Source organism: Callorhinus ursinus, unplaced genomic scaffold (assembly GCF_003265705.2).
Source record: "Callorhinus ursinus isolate GAN/ISIS: 27379988/994484 unplaced genomic scaffold, GSC_fseal_2.0 scaffold18, whole genome shotgun sequence".
Lineage (NCBI taxonomy): Eukaryota > Metazoa > Chordata > Mammalia > Carnivora > Otariidae > Callorhinus > Callorhinus ursinus.
In genome coordinates, this window is record NW_027397080.1 from 27,137,189 (window position 1) to 27,158,725 (window position 21,537).

The 21,537-nt window shown below is 55.8% G+C and overlaps 2 protein-coding genes across 10 annotated transcripts in view; both read right to left on the reverse strand.

The window, feature by feature from the left end:
• Positions 1-4,995, reverse strand: part of KAZN (kazrin, periplakin interacting protein) — a 1,113,689-nt gene extending 1,108,694 nt beyond the window's left edge. Inside the window, exons 1-2 of one of the 2 annotated variants that reach the window (XM_073903321.1) lie at positions 4,929-4,993; positions 3,718-3,749 (exon numbers count right to left, since the gene is read on the reverse strand). The gene's annotated coding sequence lies outside the window, so the exon portion shown is untranslated. Of the gene's footprint in view, positions 1-3,717; positions 3,750-4,928 lie in introns of both variants that reach the window. The other variant, XM_073903322.1, reaches the window with a different exon arrangement.
• A 1,974-nt stretch (positions 4,996-6,969) lies between these two features.
• The window catches only part of PRDM2 (PR/SET domain 2), a 117,864-nt gene continuing 103,296 nt past the window's right edge, over positions 6,970-21,537 (reverse strand). For 6 of the 8 annotated variants that reach the window (XM_025856652.2, XM_025856655.2, XM_025856646.2 and 3 more), the window contains 2 exons: positions 13,556-13,696; positions 6,970-8,829 (listed from right to left, as the gene is read on the reverse strand). In XM_025856652.2, the coding sequence (XP_025712437.1) occupies positions 13,579-13,696 (118 nt within the window). In that variant the 3' untranslated portion in view covers positions 6,970-8,829; positions 13,556-13,578. Of the gene's footprint in view, positions 8,830-13,555; positions 13,697-15,179; positions 16,431-21,537 lie in introns of those variants that run through there. The other 2 variants (XR_003205197.2, XM_025856649.2) reach the window with 2 other exon arrangements.

The following is a 21,537-nucleotide window of genomic DNA, read 5'->3' on the forward strand; positions in this document are numbered from 1 at the left end:
GAAGTCCACATTCAGGGGAATAGATTTTCATATCTTTTTTTTTTTTTTTAAGATTTTATTTATTTGACAGAGAGAGACACAGCGAGAGAGGGAACACAGCAGGGGCAGTGGGAGAGGGAGAAGCAGGTTTCCTGCCGAGCAGGGAGCCCGATGCGGGGGCTCGATCCCAGGACCCCGGGATCATGGCCTGAGCCGAAGGCAGACGCTTAACGACTGAGCCCCCCAGGCGCCCCCGAGATGTCCTGTATCTTGACCGAACCAATGTCAGTATCCCACTGTGGTGCTGACTACTACAGTTATCACTGGGGAAAACTAGGCAAAGGGTTCCCAGGATCTTTGTATTATTTTCTTACAACTACACACGAATCTACAATTAATCTCAAAATTTAAAGTTAAATTTCATTAAAAACGAAATACAAGAAAGTAACCGCTGTGGAAGTCAGGACAGTAGTTACTTTGGGAGGGAAAGAGGGCAGCCGTAATTGGTCCTGGGCGACCGGCAGCGTTCCACTCCTGTCTTGGGTGGTAGTTAGGAGGGCGGCAACTTCACATAATTCACCTATATGCATACAGAGCTGTTCTGTGTCCACCCGGGAGTTAGCAAATGTGGGGCAAGGGTTCCTAGCCAATCTGCAATCCACATGTAGCATAAGCAAGGAAGAAGCATCTGTCTTCAGCAACGAAGGTTCTGTTGGTGACCGCAGCCTAAAGAGCCCATCCTGACTATACACAGTGGGAGAGTGAGTACCAAGGTAAAAGCTGTCTGGACTCCAAAACCTAGGGATGAATTACCAACACTGACCCAGCAACAAGCCAGTGTACCCTCGGGGAGGGGTAGCAGGGGCCGTTTGATGAGGTTAAAAGGCAAAGACTCAGGGACGCCTGGCTGGCTCAGTCTGTTAAGCATCCGACTCTTGATCTCAGACCAGGTCCTGAGCTCAGGGTCGTGAGTCCAAGTCCCACACTGGACTCCACACTGGACGTGGAGCCTACTTTAAAAAAAGAAAAAAAAAAAGAAGAAGGCGGCAAAGACTCAGACCAATTTCCTGCATTATACCCCAAGGCCCACACCTACTACAGACTCAGCGGTCTCTTCCACGGAGCCCCCTTGCAGTTTCAAGGGGACAGAAAAATATCCGAATATTCGTATCATGGACTGAATTGTACCCCCACCCAAATTCATACGTCCGAATCTTCATTCCCAGGACACCTGAGAATGTGAATGAATGTATGTGGAGCTAGGGCCTTGAAAGCGGTAGTTAAGGCTACATGTCACAGGGTGAGCCCTAATCCTATAGGATGGGCGTGCTTACGAACGAGGAGGACAGACCGCAGGGATGCGTGCCCAGTGGGGAGGCCACCCGCCGACAGGACAAGAAGCGGAGATGGCGGCCGCCTGCAAGCCGCGGGGAGAGGCCTCGGGACAAACCAACCCTGCCCACAGCTTCATCTTGGACTCCCAGCCTCCAGAACGGAGAAAACAAATGAGCCAAGCCCCCCAAGTGTGTGGTACTTCACCACAGCCACTCGGACGACGACCATCCAGAAGAGAAGTCGTCCCTAAACGTCCGATGATGACGCACCGCTAACAACAGGACCAGTGAGCTTCCGCAGTGCCTCCAGCCCCCGAGGGCTCACTACAGGACAGACGCCAGCCGGCACCTTCCACGGCCTTCTCTCACTCCCTGGCCCCGCCCCCCCCCACACACACCTGGCCGTGAGGGACTGCACACAGGGGGCTATGGCCGCCCAGAGCCCAGCCCCTCACCATTCTGCGGCCTGTCCTCGCTGGGCCTCCCCCAGCAGGACGGGGAGGTGGCCCAGGGGCAGGCCGCGGTGCACGACCGAACAGGGATAAAGATGAACGGGAAGACTGGAAGGAGCATGGAGGACTCCTGAGAACCCAGCCTGAGTGAGAACATGACTGGGGGTTCCCGTGGCAGCGGTCCCGCCAGCAGGGAACCCCTCTCGCGCCTCTGTGTGGTCTCCCTGCCCCGTGGGCGATGGGCAGCCACATAACAGCCCCCTTCCTCCCTGCGTCTGGAGTCAGAGTGGGCTAGCGTGCCCCCCCTGCCCAGCAGCCAGACTTCACATGGAGCCGACCAAGCAGACGGGTTCCAGAAGAGCCCCACCTGGCGTGGGGGCCACGCCGCTCGCTCTGACAAGCCTCAAGGGGGCCCACAGCTGTAGAAACCCCTGCTTGCCCAGGAAGGATGGCATCTGGCAACATCCTACCAGGCACTGACAAAACTGGTCCACTTGTTTGCCCCACCGTCGAGGAGTTTTTCACAACAGATGGCAAGAAAGACGAGATGGTTTAAAAAAACAAAACTCCTAGGCATCAAGCAAAAGTCAGAGCCACAACCCCAAAATGCAGGCAGGCGTCAAAAGCCACTTGAGCACTCTTGAGAGTCCTCGGGGCCCCACTTGACATTGGTGGCCTTCAATTACAGCCCTGAGCTATAATTTAGAGCAGGAGGGGCCCCCGCCCCAGCTGCTGGGCTGAGGGCCAGGGCTGGTTGACAAGCTCAGAGAGCACAGCTGGACCTGGGCAGGACGTCCCAGAAGGGCACAGCTGAGGGGCTTAGCCCTCTGACTAGGGTCGCCAGATCTGGCAAGTAAAAATACAGTATTCTCAGTTGCATTTTCATTTCAGACCCACAACAAACCATTTTTTAGTGCAAGTATGTCCCATGCAATACTTGGTACATATTTACACTTACCAAAAAAAAAAAAAAAAAATCAGTCCTTGTTTATCTGAAATTCAAATGTGGGGGGTCCTGGGGGCGCCTGGGTGGCTCAGTCATTAAAAGTGTCTGGCTTCGGCTCGGGTCATGATCCCAGGGTCCTGGGATCGAGCCCCACGTTGGGCTCCCTGTTCTGTGGGAAGCCTGCTTCTCCCTCTCCCGCTCCCCCCTGCTTGTGTTCCCTCTCTCGCTGTCTGTCAAATAAATAAATAAAATCTTAAAAAAAAAAAAAATGTGCACGGTCTTACCTGGCAACCCTACCTCTATAGTGGTGAGACTTAAATAAAAGCCACCTGGGTGACTCAGTCAGTTGGGTGTCTACTCTTGATTTCAGCTCAGGTCATGATCTCAGGGTCCTGGGATTGAGCCCCACATCAGGCTCTGTGCTCAGTGGGGAGCTTGCTTGAGATTCTCTCTCTCCCTCTCCCTCTGCCCCTCCCCCCAACTCACTCTCTCTCTCTATCTCTAAACTAAATAAATACATTTTTTGAAAAGGGTTATAAAATAAAAACCACCTTATTTCCCCTCTGGCCATGAAAACGGTCTGCATAGAGAGACTCCTACGCAGAGCAGGCCATGGCTGAAAATTGGGCCAAACGTTCCACCCAGGTCAGAAGCCTCGAACCAGCCAATCTCACACAGCTGCATTCGATCCCCAACTCATTGAGGCTTTCTCTGAGGTCACATTCCCCCCACGATGTCTTTCAGTGCAGCCCACAGTGAATCCTGAAGACCTACTGGGTGCTGGGGGCAAGAGCCAACCAAGGAATAGATAGATGAGGTCTGTCTGCTCCCAAGGGGCTGACACTCTAGAGAAGTCGAGAAACTAGAAAATCTCAGGTAGTGAATCAAATCAACAAGGCCAAATGACAAGTGACAGGGAGGCCACATTAGACTGAGTGGTCAGGGAAGGATGCTGAGGGGACAACACTTAAGCAGAGAGCCATGTGACTTGTGGGTAGAAACTCACCGCAGGCAGAGGGATCAGTCTGTGCAAAGGCCCTGTGGCAAAAGACAGAAGCAAAAATACAATTGGTATGGCTGGGTCAGAGACAGCAAGGAGGAAGACAGCCGTGTGTAAGGTGAGGCTGGGGCCAGTGGGGCTTCTAAACCCGACAAAGGAGTTGGGTTTTATCCTAAGTGCACAGGGAATCATCAGAGGACTTTTACAGTGACATAATCGATTCAGAGATGTGCACACAGTCCTGAGAAACACACAGCATCACCGGCTGCCAAGACCAGGGCTAGGAAGACACAAATGAGGCAGCTTTAGGGGGCAAAATCCTAGGACACCCACACTCTGAGCTTCGTGCAAGTGCGGCCTCTCAAGGGCCCCCTTCCCCTTCCCCTTCCCAAGGCCCTGCCTGGAAGTCAGCTGACTGGAAGTCCAAGATAGGAAGTGACCTTCCCCGGCCACACCCTACCAGCAAACCTGTTCCTCACCTGACCCGCTGCGGGAGCGGGAGGGCAGATCAGAAGTGAGAATCTTCCTTTAGGCTCCATCCCTGGGGCAAAAGCCACTTCCCATTGCACTAGATGCTTCATGCCCCACGGGCCAGCCTCTTGTAAAGAAGGGACAGACCCTGGGCCAGGAGGCCCTCTTGGAGCAGGCGTCTCCTCCAGCTGAGCCATGGCAAGGCAAGGCTGGTGGGGCAGTCTGAGGCTTCCAGTCTCCTGGCCTGGAGAACTTGCGCCCTCAGAGGCCTGGCGGGTCAGGAGCTGGACACCCCACCGCAGAGCCCGCCTTCAGCTCACACCTGGGCAGGGGGGGGCGGATGCCAAGCCACCCACCTCAGGGCAGGGCGCCCGGGGACCTGCTCCACCCACCCCCCCGCCAAGCGGCTCCGTAACCTCCAGGCTCCTTTTGACCTCCATCAGCATTAACGAAGAGCAGCCGGCTCACCCCCGGGGCCAAGGGAGGACCCCACTTGCTCCCACCAAGGTGCCCAGGACGGTGGCCCAGCCTCCCCGGCGCCAACCTTGTGTCTGGAAAGCGGTGCGCACAGTTGTCCCCTCATCCTCGGGGGAGACCGACCCTATAGAGACTGCGCGCTTCCCCACAGGGACAGACAAGGATAAAGCTCGGGTTATTAAGACAGAAAGCTTACGTTATAGATCAGGCACAGCGAGGGATTAACAACAATTAATAACAACTAATGTAAAACAACTATAACAACATACTGTCGGAAACGTGGTGTGAGCGCGCTCCTGCTCTCTCCCGGGCCACCTGCGGGCACTGCGCTCACCCTGCCCCTGCTGACAGGAACGGTGACATGCCCACGTGACCCGGCGACGGGAGGCGCGTGACGTAGGCGTGACGCAGCGTCAGGCTGCTCGTGACCTGGCACACGACGTCAGAAGGAGGAGCACCCGCTCCTGGTGGCGGTTGCCCGGACAACCGGAACATGGCCAGCCCTGGAGTCGGCGCCACCGCGCCCTAACCCGCCCCGGGCGGCGGGGGGGAACGGAGGGCGCTCGCCGTGCACTACCCCGCCCCCAGCGCCGCGCTCCCCGGGCTCTCCACGGGGCACCCCAGCCGGTTTAAGGACCCGCCCCGCACCTGGCGTGTGTGCGTCTCTGGAGCCTGCTCCCCAGTCTGGGTGGTGACCCAGCGCCAGGCACAGCTTGACGCTCAGAACAAGCACCGGAGACCTGGTTAATGCAAAGCCCTGGGGCGCCCCTGATTCAGTGGTGGCCTGAGGCCTGTTTGCAGACACGCTACGGCCTTGGCGGGCGTTAAAGTTAGTGGCCCGCAGAGCTTGCGGCCCGGTGGCCCACCCCCTCCCCCAGGGCTTCTGATGCAGCAGATTAGGGGGCGGGGCGGGGAGGGTGGAGGCCAAGGATCTCTCCTTTTAACAATCAGCCAGGTGATCCCGGGGCGGGTAAGTCAACTTTAAGCAAACACGGGGTAGCCAGGATACAGGAAGGTGGGTGATCATCCCCTTGTACAAACAAGGAACCAAGCTGAGACCAGTGGGAGCCCAAGCAAGGTCACCCAGCCAATAGGGAGCAGAACTGGGACTGAACCATAGTTTTAAATATATGCTTCTCATATGGCCAGGCATCTGGCTGGGGTGGAGCAGAAGTCCAGCAGCCAACTGCTCTGTTCTGGGCCGCTGGGGACTGACGGGTGTTGTAATGTTTCCACCTGCAGGTGGCTGGAGAGCTGGAGAAACCAGCAGCAGAGGCAGCAGCAAGAGGCAAGAAGGAAATACAGAACTTTGGGCCCAAAAGGGCTGAGTCCAGTTCCTGGCCTCCATCTGCCAGACGTGTGGGGCCCCAAATTGCTTAAGGTGCCTGAGCCTGTTTCTTCATCTGTGAAGTGGCTGAGGTACCTGTCCTGCTGGGATGCCGTGATAGGAGAAGGGATTGTGCGGGGCGTATCTGGCACATGGCAGTTCCCCGTAAATGGTCCCTGGGAGGACAGCCCTGGGCTTGAAGTCACTGCCGCAGAGGTAGAGTTGCCAGGTAAGATCCAGCGTAACTGTTACAGCTGAATTCCGGACAAACGATGAGTGATTCCTGTTAAGTGGAAGTATGTCCCAAATAGTGCACAAATATATGCATACAATGGGATATTAGGCCACAGAAAGGAATGAAGTGCTGATAGCTACTACAGCCTGAGTACACCTCGAAAACATACACAGTGAAAGCAGCTGGTCGTAAACGATCACATACTGTATGATTCCATTTGTGTGAAATGTCTAGGAAGGGTGAACCTACAGGGAGAGAGAATAGGCTTGTGGCTGCCTAGGGCAATGGAGGGGAGAAACCGGGAGTGGTTGCTAATGGGTACGGGATTTCTTTTGGGGGTGACTGAAGATGTTCTAAAATTGAATGCAGTGATGGTTGCACAACTCTGAATATACAAAAACAAACAAACAAACAAAAAACCACTGATTTGTGCCCTTACTTACATGAGTTAACTGTACGGTATGTGAATGCAATCTCAATAAAGCTATGTATTTACAAGCACAGAGGCCTGTCTAGCCTTAGTGAAATGGCTTAGCTTACTGGCTGGCAGGTGGGAGAGTGATTTGAAGGCAGAGTAACCTTGCTTACCAGGCAGGATATTTCCACAGTGAGCTTCCTCGAAAGCTCTTGTTGCTCTCATTGCCAGAATGGGGCCTTCGGGGGCCACCTCAACCCACCCCCTCCCCACAGAAATCACCAAAATGGACACAAAACACAGAAACCAAAATGATCACTCCCAGGCTTGTTCCTTACAATCGCGCTTCACACTTTTATTGTTAATTTTCTTCACATGGCAGATACAGAACCGTTCTCTTCAGTGATCCACACCCACGCCCGAAAACTACCACTGACCAGGAAACACCAGTCTTTAGAAGACCACCCCTGTCTTCATGATCGGGACCCTCACAGCCCTTTCCGCTAGTCTGAGAGGTTCGAAGGCTGACCGGCACGTTTGCACATGCAAAGATGAGTGTCCCCCAGCCCCCCACAACATTTTCTGGAATTCACCATCAGTTGAAGGCGACTTTCGAAGTTTTGGATTCATGAGCCTTCCTTGCTGCTGAAAAGGGGAACCCTCAAGAACTGAGAGGCTGGGGTACAGTTCATGAGTGTCGACGTTTATGGGACAGAACTGTATCGTCAGGATAAGGAACAGCCACAGCTTTTCATGCTTGTGAGGGTTGATTTTAGGAGTGGGCAAAAGGATGTCAAGCTTATGGAAATTGAAAACAAACGATGGTTTGGAGCTGGGTGGCAAGTGGAAAACTGTGAACGGAGGCCAGCGATCGGCACTGTTCTGCCCATATGAGGGTCTCGTGAGACCTTCCTCCCAGACCATCATCAGACCCTACACTGCAGCCAGTCGACTGATTAATTAAATAACACAAGTTATAAAACTTTAAAAAGGGGGCATTTACAGTCAGGGACATAAATACGTGCTTTTAAAAGTGTCTACGTACATATTTACAGAGTTGCAAGATCAACCATAGTAGCCCTGAAAAAAAAAGTCCCTTTTTGTGTGTGACCACTCACGTCCTTCCAATTGCTCTCCTTCCACTGTGGGTTCGATACATCACGACTGAAAACAGAGCTGAGAAAACAGCGCCAGAGTGGTCTCAGACATCCGTGTCTGGGGTCTGCCCCAAAGGCACAAAACCCAAGACCCTCACTGAACTGGGTCCAAACTCCTAGCTCAGCTCACCCGTTTCTCCGAGACGTGGACTGCTCCTGCGCAAAGCAGGAGCCGGCTCCGTCATTCCCTGGTAGGCGACTGGTGGCCTCTGGAAATCTCTTCTTCTCCCCCCTGTGCTTCTTAATCCTCCAGCTTATTTTTCATTTCCCAATTTCTGATTCCCTTTTCAGCTACTCTGAGGAGGTCAGCTGCTAAAGGTGTTGATGGTCCCACCAAGGGAGGCAAAAGCTGCACCGGGGAGACCTCCCCCTCCCCCCCCATGCCGTCCCATCCCCCGCCTCTCCCAAGGGAGGAACGGGATCTGCAAATGGGGACGGGGACTTTCTCCCGCCAAATGGACCGACTAGAATGTTAAATCTGGAAAACGACTCAGCTAGCAGCCCAAGCAAAGAAGGGAGGTTTTCGAAGTGCGCAGGCCAAGGGGGTCCATCCGCGAGGCTCCGACGCGTCCACACGCCACTGATTCCCAGACATGGTGGAAGGCTAGGGCAGGTGGGGTGGTTAGAAGGGAAACTCGGCCTCCTCCTGACGGCCTTGCTTGGACAGGACTGAAGCCGACCCCTGAGCCAGACCACAGTCCCCGCCATGGCAAAAGACAACTCGAGAAGCAAAAAGCAGGATCAAGGAGCTCTTGAAAAATTGCATAGTAGGAGAGGCCCCACCCCAGCAGGAAGGCTGAGCTGCAGAACACGGTCCCGGGGGCTGCACCCAAGTGTCGTCCATGGTGTGGAATCAGCTGCCTTCCTGCCTCCCTGGGGTTTGGGACCCTCGTCTGAAGACCACACGCACACACGCACGCACACGCACACACGCTCCCTTTCTCTCGCAGGCTCATAAAAGTGGAATAGGTCGGTACTCCCTGCAGGGCAGAAGGCCAGTCCCTTTGGCTTCACTGATTCCAGGTCACTTCAGGTGCTGAGGAGAAAAAGAAAAGAAAAATGGTAACAGTGGCCACATACTCAGTGCCTACCCTGGGCTGTTGAAGCATTACCTCACTTAATTTTTCCAATTAAAGGATTGACTGGGGATGCCTGGGTGGCTCAGCCGTTAAGCGTCAGCCGTCGGCTCAGGTCATGATCCCAGGGTCCTGGGATCGAGCCCCGCATCGGGCTCCCTGCTCGGCAGGGAGCCTACTTCTCCCTCTCCTTCTGCCTGCTGCTCCCCCTGCTTGTGCTCTCTCTCTCTCTCTCACAAATAAAATCTTAAAAAATATCTATATAAATGAAAGATTGACTGTAGTACACCATACATACAGAGGAAAGCACAGCTTGATGAATGTTCACAGTGAACACACCTGCATGACCCCTTCACCCCTAGCCCAGGCTCCCTTCTAGGACCGCTGCTAACCCTCACCCCCCAGAATAAACACACTGACCTCTATCACCATAGATTGATTTTGTCCATTTTGAACTTAAGTAAATTGTGTCTGGCTCCTTCCGCACGACACCTTTGTGATTCATCCCTCCTAAGCCTGTGCGTGCAGTTGCGTCCACCTCCTTGCTATGGGAGTCTACTGGAGGATCGTGCCACCTTCATCTGGCTGGTCCACTGCCAAGGACAAGTGGGCAGTTTCCAATTTGGGGCCACCATGAGTCATGCTGCCAGGACACACTTATCTATGTCTGGAGGACACGTATGGTGCACATGTGTGCATAGTTATGCCGAGCAGAAGTGCTCGGTGGTAGGGTGTGCACATATAACATGCGAACTCTCCCATGTGTGGGTTCTGGTGTGCATGTGCACGCATTCCCGCCGAGTGTCTCCCTAGCGGTGTAACTGCTGCGTCCGGGGGATGCGTATGTTCAGCTTCAACCAATCCTGCCAAAGACTTTGCCATAGTTAACTACGCTACCACCTGATTTCATTGTAATGCTTCTGACGGCCCTCATGGCAGGTGACACAGATCCCCAGATCCCCATTTGCATGGAAAAGAGAGAGGCTCGAAAGGACAAGTGACTTTTACAAGATCAGGCTGATGACAAGTGGCAGCCATGGGACTTGAACCTAGGTCAAGCCCACTTCAGAGCCTGTGAGTGCTTTCTGTTATGGGGCAACGGCTTCGCCTGCATGCCTCCTCCACAGAAACCCCACCCACAGTACTTGACACAGAGCCAGGCACCAGAGTCAGGACCTAATAACATTTGCTGCACCGGGTTGAAGTTGAGCATGGCATCGTGCTGGGCCACGTTCAGGCGCTCTGTTCTCTCACCCCATGGACCTGGTCATCATTACTGTAACTGCCACTCCTGCCGCTAACCCCTACTATTATTACTACACCACTACTGTGATCATTTACAGCAGGCTTACGGCATACCAGGCACTTTCCTAAGGGCTTTTCATATACTAACCTGTGCCATGCTTATGGTATAACCCACAAGACAGGCATTACTAGTAACCCATTTCACAGACAGACAAATTGAAACACAGAGACGTGAAGTACCTACCAGGATTATTGGAGCCAGGATTCACCTCCAGAAAATGCGCACTTAACCACTACACTAGGTCCATTCCAACCCACCCCCCCCCCGGCCGAAATCTCTTGATGGGGCACAGTATACGAGGGTGCCTTCAAGAGAGGGGGCCTCCCTTCCCAGTGGAGGCCTGCATGTGCCCTGAACGAGCCGGGGGAGACAGAAGCCAGCCGTGCAGTGGCCTGCGTTCCCTCAGCCTGGTGTGGCTGGGGTGTGTCACCTGTGGGTCATCGAGTGGGATCCCCAAAAGGAAGGCAGCTGGTCCATCCCTAGCCCAGAGGCAGCCCTCCAGGGTGGGGACCCCAGCAGCAGGGGCTGTGGGCTGGACCACCGGGGCTGGAGCCGAGCAGAGGCTGTCAGAGGGGGGTTCTCTTATCACCCCACCCACCCTGCTCCTGGGACCCCAGGAGGGGGCCAGTTTTGGGAAGCCTGCCCCAAGGGCAGAGGCAGCCGAGGGGAAGACCACGAAGGTGGCCAGATGAGTGAGAGATGCCAGTCCCTTCCCTGGACAGCCCCCTCAAAGGCCCCGGGGCCCAAGCGTGCTGGCCTCTTGCAATGGAGACAGAGGCACCGAGGACGTGCAGGGGCAGTTTCTAACGGGACCAGACGGGGTGGCATGTTTCATGCCGAAAGGTGAACAGAAAGCCCTGGGCTTTGTCCACGACATCCACAAAGCCAGAGAAGGGAGGCACACCAGGAGTCAGCGGCGGAGAAGAGGCTAGTTCCTCGCTGGGTTCGGACTGTCGGTAAACCAGCCGGAGCCTCTAAGCCGGCAGGTGCAGCAGGGAAGGTGCAGTCCTGGGGCCTGGGCACTCCGACGACAGCACTCTTTCCTCAGGACGGACCCCATACGCACAGACAGTTTTGCACACGATTTCGGGGGGAGGCAGCACAGACCCCCTAGAGCCCACCATCCATTCTGGGAGTCAGACGCCTCAAGTTCTGCCTCCAGTTCGGCCGCTTGTCCCTGTGTCTCAGTTTCCCTCCCTGTAAAATGGGGATTTTGATGCATACATCCTTCCCATGCTAAAATCCTTTGTCACAGCACCTAAAAAACCATTCTGTAAACATGTGCAATGCTGCTACGGACTGAACTGCCCCCCACCAATTCATATATGGAAGCCCTCACCCCCAGTGTGACAGGATTTGGAGAGGGGGGGCCTTTGGAAGGTGATTAGGTTTAGATGAGGGTGGGGCCCCCATGATGGGTTTAGTGACCTCACAAGAGACACCAGAGCCTCCTCTCTTCATTACTGAGGACACAGCAAGAAGGTGTGTCCCCCCGTAAGGCGGGAAGAGGGTCCTCACCAGAACCCAGCCAGGCAGGCACCCTGACCTCAGAGGCTCAGATGCCCAGCCTCCAGAACCGTGAGAAATAAATGTCTAAGCCCCAGAGTCCGTGGTATTCTGTTATGCAGCCCGAGCTAAGACAAACAGTATAAGTAAGGTGTGGTTTTTTTAAATCATTTTATATATATATATATATATATATATATATAAAATCAGTCACAGACACAAATTACATTGGGCCTCTATTCATCTGAGCACCTTGCTTGGGAAGCTGCACGTGTTTGGAAGTAAGGGAAGAGAACGCATCCTTCCAGGGTCATGCCCTGGCCCCCGGCGCAGAGCCTGAATTAGCAATACTTGGCAAACACCACATCGCCATCAGAGACTACGGTGGCCGACGGACACAGCCCAGTCCGCGGCCCAATTAGTCCAGGTGTGCCTGGCTCTCCCTCAGGCTGCAAAGGACACCTGCTCTGGGCTGGGAGCCACACCCTGGCGCCCATCAACACAGATGTCCACATGGCAGCGGCCACCACAGGGAGGGGCCTGGGCCGTGCCCGGATCCAGAACTGTCCTGGTGCTGCCTCCCATCGTCCAGAAGACGCCAGCCCTGCCTCTCCTCTCCCGGGCCTTCCAGTTCTGTGCTTAGCAAACATTTCAACTCTGCTCCCCAGCATTCCCAGCTCAGGGGCACCTGCCCTCTCAGGAGCCTGTTCTGGAGACTCAGGCTAAGTTCTGCTCAAGACAACAGAGTCCCTGGGGAAAGTGGATTTTGTTTCCACGCCCCTCCCCGATCCCCAGAGAAATAAAGCCCAGAGCCCAGAGCCTCCAGCAGCTTCAGGAAGGGAGGAATGAGTGAGCCCTCCAGGTAGCAGGGTAGGCGGAAGGAGGAACATACAAGATGGAAGACCCCAAAGTTTCAGAGGTCATCCCATTCTTGCCCGGAAACAACTGCATTCTCAACCTGAACAGCCCTGACTCCATTAAGCAGGCATCCCCACACCTGCGGGTGTCCCAGAATCACGGGGCCATCTGCTAATACAGATTCCCAGGCCCTGCACACCAGGATGCTCGTTTAGTAAGTTTGGAGTTGCACATTGGGGTCTGGATCTTTAGCTGGCACCCCGATGTACTGGCACGTGGGGTCCTCCCATCGTGGTCTCAGGGACACAGTGACAGAAGACATGCCACATCACCAACAAAGAAGCCCAGGCCTGCTTGAGCTCACTGGCCAAGCCCAGCGCCCCTGAAGAGGGAAAGTCCAGCTTCTATGAATGAATTCAGGTTTTACCATCAGAAAATCTAGAAAGAGACTTCTGGTTCAACTAAATTTAAGTTTTATATTTTGCAGAATACAATCACTTTCACTTTCAAACACATTGAGGGAATAAAGACTATACAATGTTTTCTGGGCTTAAAGCCTCTGAAGGTCTCGATTAAGTGCTGGCTACTGTTTGTTCCTGCTATTCTTATTCAACAGTCACAGCTAAATGCTAGTGCTAAAACAGCTAGTAATAGTAAACAGCTAGTAAAAGCTGGGGCTTTCTGTGCGTCAGGCACTTTCTACCTGCTTTGCCTACATGTGACACTTGTAATTCTCACAACCTGTGAAGTAGGTACCACTGTCATCCCCATTTTACTGATGTGGAAACTGAGGCTCAGAGAGACTGAGTAACTTGTGGAGGTCCCCCACAGCCAGGAAGTGGCAGAGCTGGGGTCCACACCTGCCTGCAGGAAGGCCCCGTGCCCCCCTCCGGCACCCAGGCGATCATGTCCACCCTCTTCCCTGCTTCCCGGGCCACCCCAAGCCCCAAGCCCAGCGCTCCTCGACCCCCAGAGCCACCCAAACAGCGCCAGAAGCCGCTCCACCCTCCTCGTACCTGTCAGGGAGCAGGCGAAGGATCTACTCTTTGAAGAGGGGTCCCTGGAACTGGACTGCCGCCGTGGCCTTGACATTCCTACACTGCCTGGTGACGTACGGGGCGGCTGGAGGGCACCGGGATGCCAGGCGGAGACTGTAGCTGTTGGGAGGAACAACACACACCATCAGCAGGGCCCCGCCCCCGGAGCCCCGGACGGCACCTTGAGGCCCGCGGAATGTGGACTTTAACGACCCGCGTGGGTTCCACCGAGCTCTGCCCACCACCTTGCCTCCCCTTAACAAGGGACAGGGCGAGCGGAAGCATCCCCCAGCCGGGTTCTGCGACACTGCACTGAGCAGGGCTGTCCTGACGACCCCCATAGAGGGACAGGCGAGCTGGGAATGGAGCCCTGCCGTGCAGACAGCAGCTGTACTGTGCTCCCACCTGCGTCCCCAGGCAGCCCCCTCCCCGGAAGCATCTGGGGAGGTTTCTGGTACCACGTTACATCCATCACCTGCAGTGGGTCTCCTCCAGGCCATGAGCTCTGCCCTCGGCCCGCTATCCCAGCCTCACTGCGCCAAGCGCTTTCATTTCAGGAATCTCTGAGGGGGTGTGAGCCCGGATCCTGTGACACAATTTGGCCCTCCCTTCTACCAGAGCCCATTAAATGAGTTGTGGGGGTTTTTTTGCCCCCCCCCGGAAAGCATTTAAGAATTGTTTAAAAGATAGGTAACCTAGACCATTCCTTCACCTAGCTAACCTGGACTCATCTTTCAGGTCCTGGCTGGGATACCACCTCCTCCAGGAAGCCTTCCTTCTTTAACTCCTGAATGGGGCAGCCCTCCTGCAGGCTCCCACTGCCCCCTCGTACTTCCCTACCATAGCACCCGTTACGCTGACTCACAACTGCGGGATAATGTATCTGCCTCCCTCACGGGCTGTGAAATCCCAAGGTCAGGGCTTTTGTCCTACTCACTGATGCATCCCCATCTTAGCACAACAAAAATAAATAGTTGCTCAATGAGAACAACACGTATGCCGCAAATGTGCTAAGTTTTTACATACACCAACAATCCTACTCTACGTACACCTACCAAGGCGGATACTGTATCAGCCCTAACTTACAGATGGGAAACAGGCCAACGGAGGCTAAGTGACTTGTCCCAGGTCCCAAATCTGTCCCCCAGACGGAAGAAAGGAAGTGAGCAGGCCCTCCGGTCAGGAGAAGAGGAAGGTGAGGTGGGCGGGAAAGCGGGAAGGGTGAACACTCACGGGAACCTCACCTGTATCAGGTGTTGGCTCAGAGTCCGCTGTGTCTGAGGGAGCAAGAGACGGGAATGGGGCCAGTCTCAGAGCTGACACATCAGGGCTTAGATCAGTGGTTCTCAACAAGGGCAAGCACTTGGCAGTGTTTGGAGACATTTTTCGTGGTCCCAACCGAGGGGAGGATGTTGCTACGGCATCTAGTGGATGGGGTCAGGGAATGCCGCCAAACATTCCACAATGCCCAGGACAGCCCCCATGACAGAGAATGATCCGAAACGGGAACAGTGTCAAAGTTGGCAAAGGTAGCGATCAAAAAATACCTATTTCAATAAATGAAGTAAGTGAACATATAAACAAACAAACATATAAACAGACAAGTGAGGGCCTGGCTCTTGGTCAAGGTGCAGGGCTGCCCCTGTGTGAATTCCTCCCAACGCTGTGCGATCAAGGTCTGTGGTCAGCGGCTTCTACTAGCTGAGCAAGATTCAAGGCAGAAAACGAAAGACAACCCCATGCTCAGCGGCAAGCCTGAGCCCCAGATGGACCACCAAAGTTCCAGAATCACAAAGCCCAGGAGGTGGCCTGGGGGCTGCCTGGGACCCCAATGTGAGCACAGCCCCTCGGCCAGCCGACCCGACTGTGGGAGGGACAGCCCGCTCTGAGGATGCCTGAAAACTTGGGACTTGCATGCCCCTGTCCTGCTGGGGAAGAAAGGGCGGTCTCAGCACACTGCAGGTTCCCCTACGCTGTCCCGTCTGCAGAAACGTCTCTAATGGAGTGCATGCAGCAGGATGAGCCGCAGCTTTGAAGACAGGCAAGCCCTGCATCGTCAATTTCTACGTCTCCCTCTCTGTTACCAGCGTTACACATCTTTTAAACACTCAAAAACCAGATCAGTCAAACAAAGCTAACCCCCCTGGCCTGCCGGCCCTCTCTAGCCGTCCAGCATTTCTCTGCTCCCTTGCCCGCAGGCTCCTGCAGCCGCGGCAACCACAGCCACTCCCACTAGGGGGCGCGCTTTCTCCCCAGCCCTGGGTATCCGTGTCGTCGGAGAGCTCATGATCAGCGGCAAAGCCCCCAAAGGCAGGCTCCTCTCACCAGCCCACAGCACATGGCTTGGCCCAGTGGGGGCAACCCCAGCTGGCATGCACACAGCTCTTGTAATTCCCAAGTACTTTCTCAGCTTATCTCTGGACCCTCCCGGCAGCTCAGGAGGTGGGGAGAGCAAGCACTTTTTATACCCATTTCACAGATGAGGACACTGAGGCTCAGACAGATTCGGAGACTTTCCCAGGGGAGCAGAGCCCAGGCCTTTCAGCTCCGTGGGCCACCATTTCTGGGGAGACACCGGTCACCACCTAGGTGTCTCCTGTTAGGACTAGGGCAGTGATGTCCAGCAGGACAGTCTCCTTCCTGATCACGAATCCCCTCCTGTGGTCAGAGAACTCTTGAGAGCCCAGTGGTTCCCTGGAGCGGAGATGTCAGGCGCTGAGGAACAGCATCTGTGGAACCAGATATTTCTCCAGTTCTCAGTACAGTAGTAGTTACCGCACAAAGACCTGATTCTAAGTTCCTAGCTGTGTGAGCTTGGCAAGGCAGGGGCCTCTCTGGGCTCTGGTTTCACCATCTGCAAAACAAGAGCAGTAATTTCACTGCTGGGTGGTTGTGCTGATTAAATTTAGAGGAAGCTCTCAGCACAGGACATGCCAACACTCGAGTATCCACCTGCACAGTGTTGGCACGGAGGCGGTTGGTGGGGAGGCAAGGGGCCAGCCAAGTGAAGGGATGCCAGGGGCTGTGACACATCTCGAGGCAGCGGCGGCATGGCTGTCAGTCCTGATCCTCACCCTCACTGGCTGTGTGGCCCAGGGCAAGGCCCTCCCTGCCTCCTAGGCTCTGAACCTCGGCCTCCTCAACTGTAAATAGAGGCCCTCCCTGCCGGCCTGCCGAGGCAGAGCTGGGCTGGGAAGAGCCCAGGGACCGGGATGGGAGGGCACTTTGCCTTCCAAGAATTCAGCACATGTGGGATGCTCCCAGGGGTGATGACACCGGCGGGTCAGAGCAGGAGGGCGGCCAGTGCCCTCCCTCCACGGGCCTGGTCGAGTCTCCCATGAGCTCCCCCCCTTAACCGGCCCCTTCCCCCACCTGTTCTACGGAAGAGCAACCTGCCCCTTCCCCAAAAGCACACTGGATCATGACGTACCCCGTCCTCAACTGTCAATCCCGGGCTCCCAGGACGGTGACCATGTTCCTCAACACACAGAGGCCGGCCCCCCACCTCCCCGCCCCCTCGCTGCCCCAGCTGCGCTGGGCTCCCTTCAGCGTGTCCACGCATGGCCCTCTTCCTGGCAGCCCTCAGTCTCGACGGACTCCAGAGCAGGATGGTTTGCCTTTAGCCAAGATGGGAAGACAGCAGGAGAGGCTTCAGAGTTTGAAAAGGATTAGATTTGAAGTGTTTATTTGACCCAAAAGAGAGGTCAAGTGGGTGGCTGAAATGGAACGGATGAATCTGGGGTTGGTCAGCATCTGGGTGGTCCGGATGGCTCGGCAAGGGGAGGGACCCCGGACGGGATGGGGAGGGGCAGGTGGTGATGTGAGGGAGCCCGGAGAAAGCGGTGGCAAGCCTGTCCAGGGAGAGTCCGCCTCTGCCAAAGGTCAAGGAAGCCAGGAAGGAGAACCACAGCGGTGTTCAGCATGGGCCCAGAGCTGCTGGTAACCATGGTAACAGCAGCCTCCAGGGCATGGCGGAGACAAATCCCAAGTGAGTCCCAGAGAGGAGGATCCAGAGAGCTCCCTCAAGGGGAGTTGGGTCAAGGGAGGCCTAGAGGGGAAAGAGCTTGGGAGGAGGCCAGGGGCTCTCTGGTCCCCACAGGAGTCTCCATGGCCCCCGCCGGGCTGCCAGGACATGCTGAGTAGAGTCCCCTGCCTGCCTTGTCCCTCCTTCTGCAGGAGTCAGGAGGGACGTTCTGGAACATAGTCCCTAGAGCTGGTTCGGCCACACAGGAGTCTTACACAACTCTCCTTAAATTCTCGGAGTGCAATTCATTTGAAGTCCGTGTCTGATGTTCTGCACTCTTGCCAGAGGTGAAGGGAGAGGCAAAGCGCGTGGGAGCTGGTGCCGAGGTAGGACAACCCAAGATGCTGCTGAAATTCCCTGGAGGCTGGGTGAAGCCCCACAGGTCGGGGCTGTGGGGGTCACCGCCTGCTTCCTGGCGCCAGCCACCGGCCACCTCAGGATTGGTGGCATCTTTGAAGGCTCCACCTTCCCCAAGCAGACAGCCCCTTCCATTCCGGGGAGCACACCCCCCCCCGCCCCGCCTCAGATGAGGCCCCCAGGCTGGGCTTCAGAGGCAGGGCAAGTGGCCCAACGCTGGGATGCAGGAGCCTGAATTTTAGCCCTAGATCTGCTGCTGACTTGCGGTGTGGCCTCTGGAGGATGCCTCCACCTCGCTGAACCAGAGCCATCCCACCTATAAAATGAAGATGTCAAGCAAGGAAAACTATGCAATGGTATCATTTTGAGCACCTGCTATGAGCCCAGAGCTACTTCAGGTGCTTTATGGGAGCTCCTCAAATATTCCCAGCAGCACTTGAGGCAGAGACAAGGATGATCTGTGTCTTACAGAGGAAGACAGAGAGGTGAGGAAGCCCAAAGTTCCATCCATGTTCTCTTGGTCAATAGGGGGCGCAGCCAAACTCTGAATCCAGGACCAGCTGACCCCAAAGCCTGGCTGCCCCTCCCTGAGGCAGTTCTTGTAGTGATGGGGACCAAAGAGTGCTTTTCAATATTCCAAGAAGCCAGATGGGGTTAACCGTTTGCCCACAGGACGGCCACCCACGAGGCCAGGAGCTGGCTTTGAGAAGTCAGGGGAGCGAGGGGCTGAGGACACCTTCAGCAGGGCATCAATGCAGGCCACGTGCTAGGTGGCCGTGCCTAAGAGGGGCCTGGCTCTGAGGCCTGGACAAGGACGATGAAAGTGGCCCTTAGGGGACAGGAACAAAGGTCTGAAACCACTGGCCTGCACGGTCGTTGAGCTTCCTTCAAGTGGAGACGCTGGGGGCCGGGGGAGACCCGCAGCTAACACGTGCCGATGGGCATCGCTGGCCCCTGCAGCTCTGTGCTTAGATAGTATTTTCATTTGCTCTTCCCTCTAACCACGTGAGAAGGGTTACTGTGCCCTTTCTCTGGCTGAGAGGGCAGTAGCACAGACAAGTTAAGTGACTGCAGTGATAGAGGTGCGGAGAGGTGGGGGAAGGGCAGCGAGGGAGGGAGCCAGGACCACACAGATCTGACTCAGACCTGAAGTCCGCCTCTCCGCACACGGATTCTCCTTCCCTCTCTCCAGCTCTAAAGGCGGCCACGTGCCCGAGCTGGCTCCAGATTTGGCTGCCATGCATCCGAAAGACCAATCGTGTCCCTGCCTCGTGGGGCCTTCATGCCAGGATCTGAGGTCTTCGGAGGCCATCAGTTCCCCAAACCTGTTTGGCTTGCACTCCAAATACCCAGCATGTGACAGCTCATAACACAACCCAGGCAACAGGAAGGCTAGCCTGACCTGTGGGGACCTCAGCCAAAGGGAGCTGCCAGTGGGGAGATCCCTGCCGCCCTGCCAGGCTAGGAGAGGGACAGGGGACCCCCGCGGCATGCCAAGCAGCCCTTCATTCCCGGTGAGGAAACGGAGCCAAGCGAGGAGGTCACGCACTCAAGGTCACACGGCAAGGTGTTCTGGGGAAGCAGCGAGGGGACAAAACTGGGGAGGGAGGGCAGAATGAAGCCCCCACAGACTTGGGACAAGGAGCCGTGGGAGGCAGGTGCCCCACAGGTGACACCAAACTCAAGCCCCGGAGGGCACGATCTTGTTCATTTCTCACCCACCCACCTGTCTGGCTCAAGAGGTGCTTGAAGAATGTTCCCTGAACAAGTAAATGGCGAAAGTGGAGCCCAGACCCCCACACACGCCTGTCTACACTGCTCGAAAACCAAATCACCCCGGGAAGTAACTTCCCGGAAGGTTCCTCTCACTGCCGAGGCCCCACCCAAACCGTGGGACCAGGTCCCCACTTTTATAATTCTTTGAACCCAAGTCCACAGGCCTCAGGCCTTCCCTGAGAGACCCTCCCCGCTCCCCTCAGGGCAGAGGCTCAAGTCCGGAGGCACCACACGGGCAGAGAACAGCCAGCACCCCAGACGAGCCCGGCTCAGGCCCGAGCAGCCCCGGCAGGACAGACAGACGAGTGGCTCCTCGGGCACAGACACCTCGCACCACACTTTGCTCCGGCCCCCCAACCCAGCTCCAGGGCGCCCCCCAACGCCGTCCCCCTCCCCTCTCACTGAGCAGAAACGGGCTGCTTTCTAACACCCAAGGAAACATCTACGACCAGGAGGGAGGCCAAAACACGAGCAAATCACGCGTGTCAAGACAGATGAACGCACACAAAGCAGGTTCCCATCTCGGGACAGAAAGGGACGGATGCGCCACCCCTGAGGTCCGCGTGGAAAAGTTCCTTTAAAAGGTAAAATTCCGTAAAGACGCTAAGTCTTCATTATTATGACCATTCTGCCTTTTAAAGTTGACACGAGCCAAAAGGAAAAATTGATGCCGTCAACTCCAGGGACCAGCCTTCGCGTGGTCTAGAGCTGTTGGGACTGAGAGTCTCGGAAGCCCTGGGTGCGTCTGCCCTGTGAATGGGGTTTCTACCTCTTGATGCTGGTGCCCGTTCCAGGACACTAAGGAGGAGAGGCAGCTGCCTTAGGGGAGAAGCCTTGTGGGAGCTCAGGGGGCTCTTCTGCTACCGAGGTGTCTCAACCAGCTGTCTCGGGGGGGCCTGGGTGTGCCACGAGGAGGACACGCGTGCTGTGGGCCTGAACAGGGCGTCGGTCAGCAACAGTGACACAGCCCCAAGGGCAAGGGTGCCGTGGACTGTGGGGCTGGAGGCCTCATCCTCAGAAGGTGTCAGGGCCTGGGTGGCAGAGTCTGCTGGCGCACCTGCCCCACCTCCCCCGACAGTCCCGCCATCCCCCAAGCCCTCACCCTGTACCCTGGCTGACTCGGGCTGTAGCACGGAGGGCTGGGACAGTTCAGCCTGTTGTACTGACGGGGATGCGGAGGAGGTCTGTAGGTGCTCGATGCCTTGGACCCCGGCTGGCCAACTCCACTCTGGGCTGCTTGAGCCCCCCTAGGACCCCGCATTTCATCTGGTTTGTGACCCACTCATTCTCGGTGGGGGGGGGCCATTCAAACAGGCTACCTCCCTGTGGAGGACCGACCCCCAGGCCCAGGGACTCAAAGCCAAGGTAGGAGCAGAGGTGGAATGAAAACTTTCCTAATGCGTCTCCCATGTAACTGGCATTTCCCAAATCAAGGTTCGGCAGAACTGGTTCCCCCGGATGCCACGTGTGTCCGCATTATCATCTGCGTCCTGGCCGCCAACATTTCCATGCTGACTACGTGCCAAGTGCTGTGCCCAGTGTTTGACTTGGAATCACAAATTGAATCTTCACAAGACCCTTGTGAGATGGGTATTGTACATTTTATACACGAGGAACTAAAGGCACAGCTTGCCTTTAGTTCGGCAGCTTGCCCAAGAACACAATACTGGCAAGAGGTAGAGCTGGGATGGAAGCCTGAGCCATTCACCTCCAGAACATGGGCTCGTGAAGCCAAACAGGCGTGTCTCTGCAGGATTGAGCCTTTAATGTGCTGACACGCGGGATAAATCCCAGGAGGAGGACG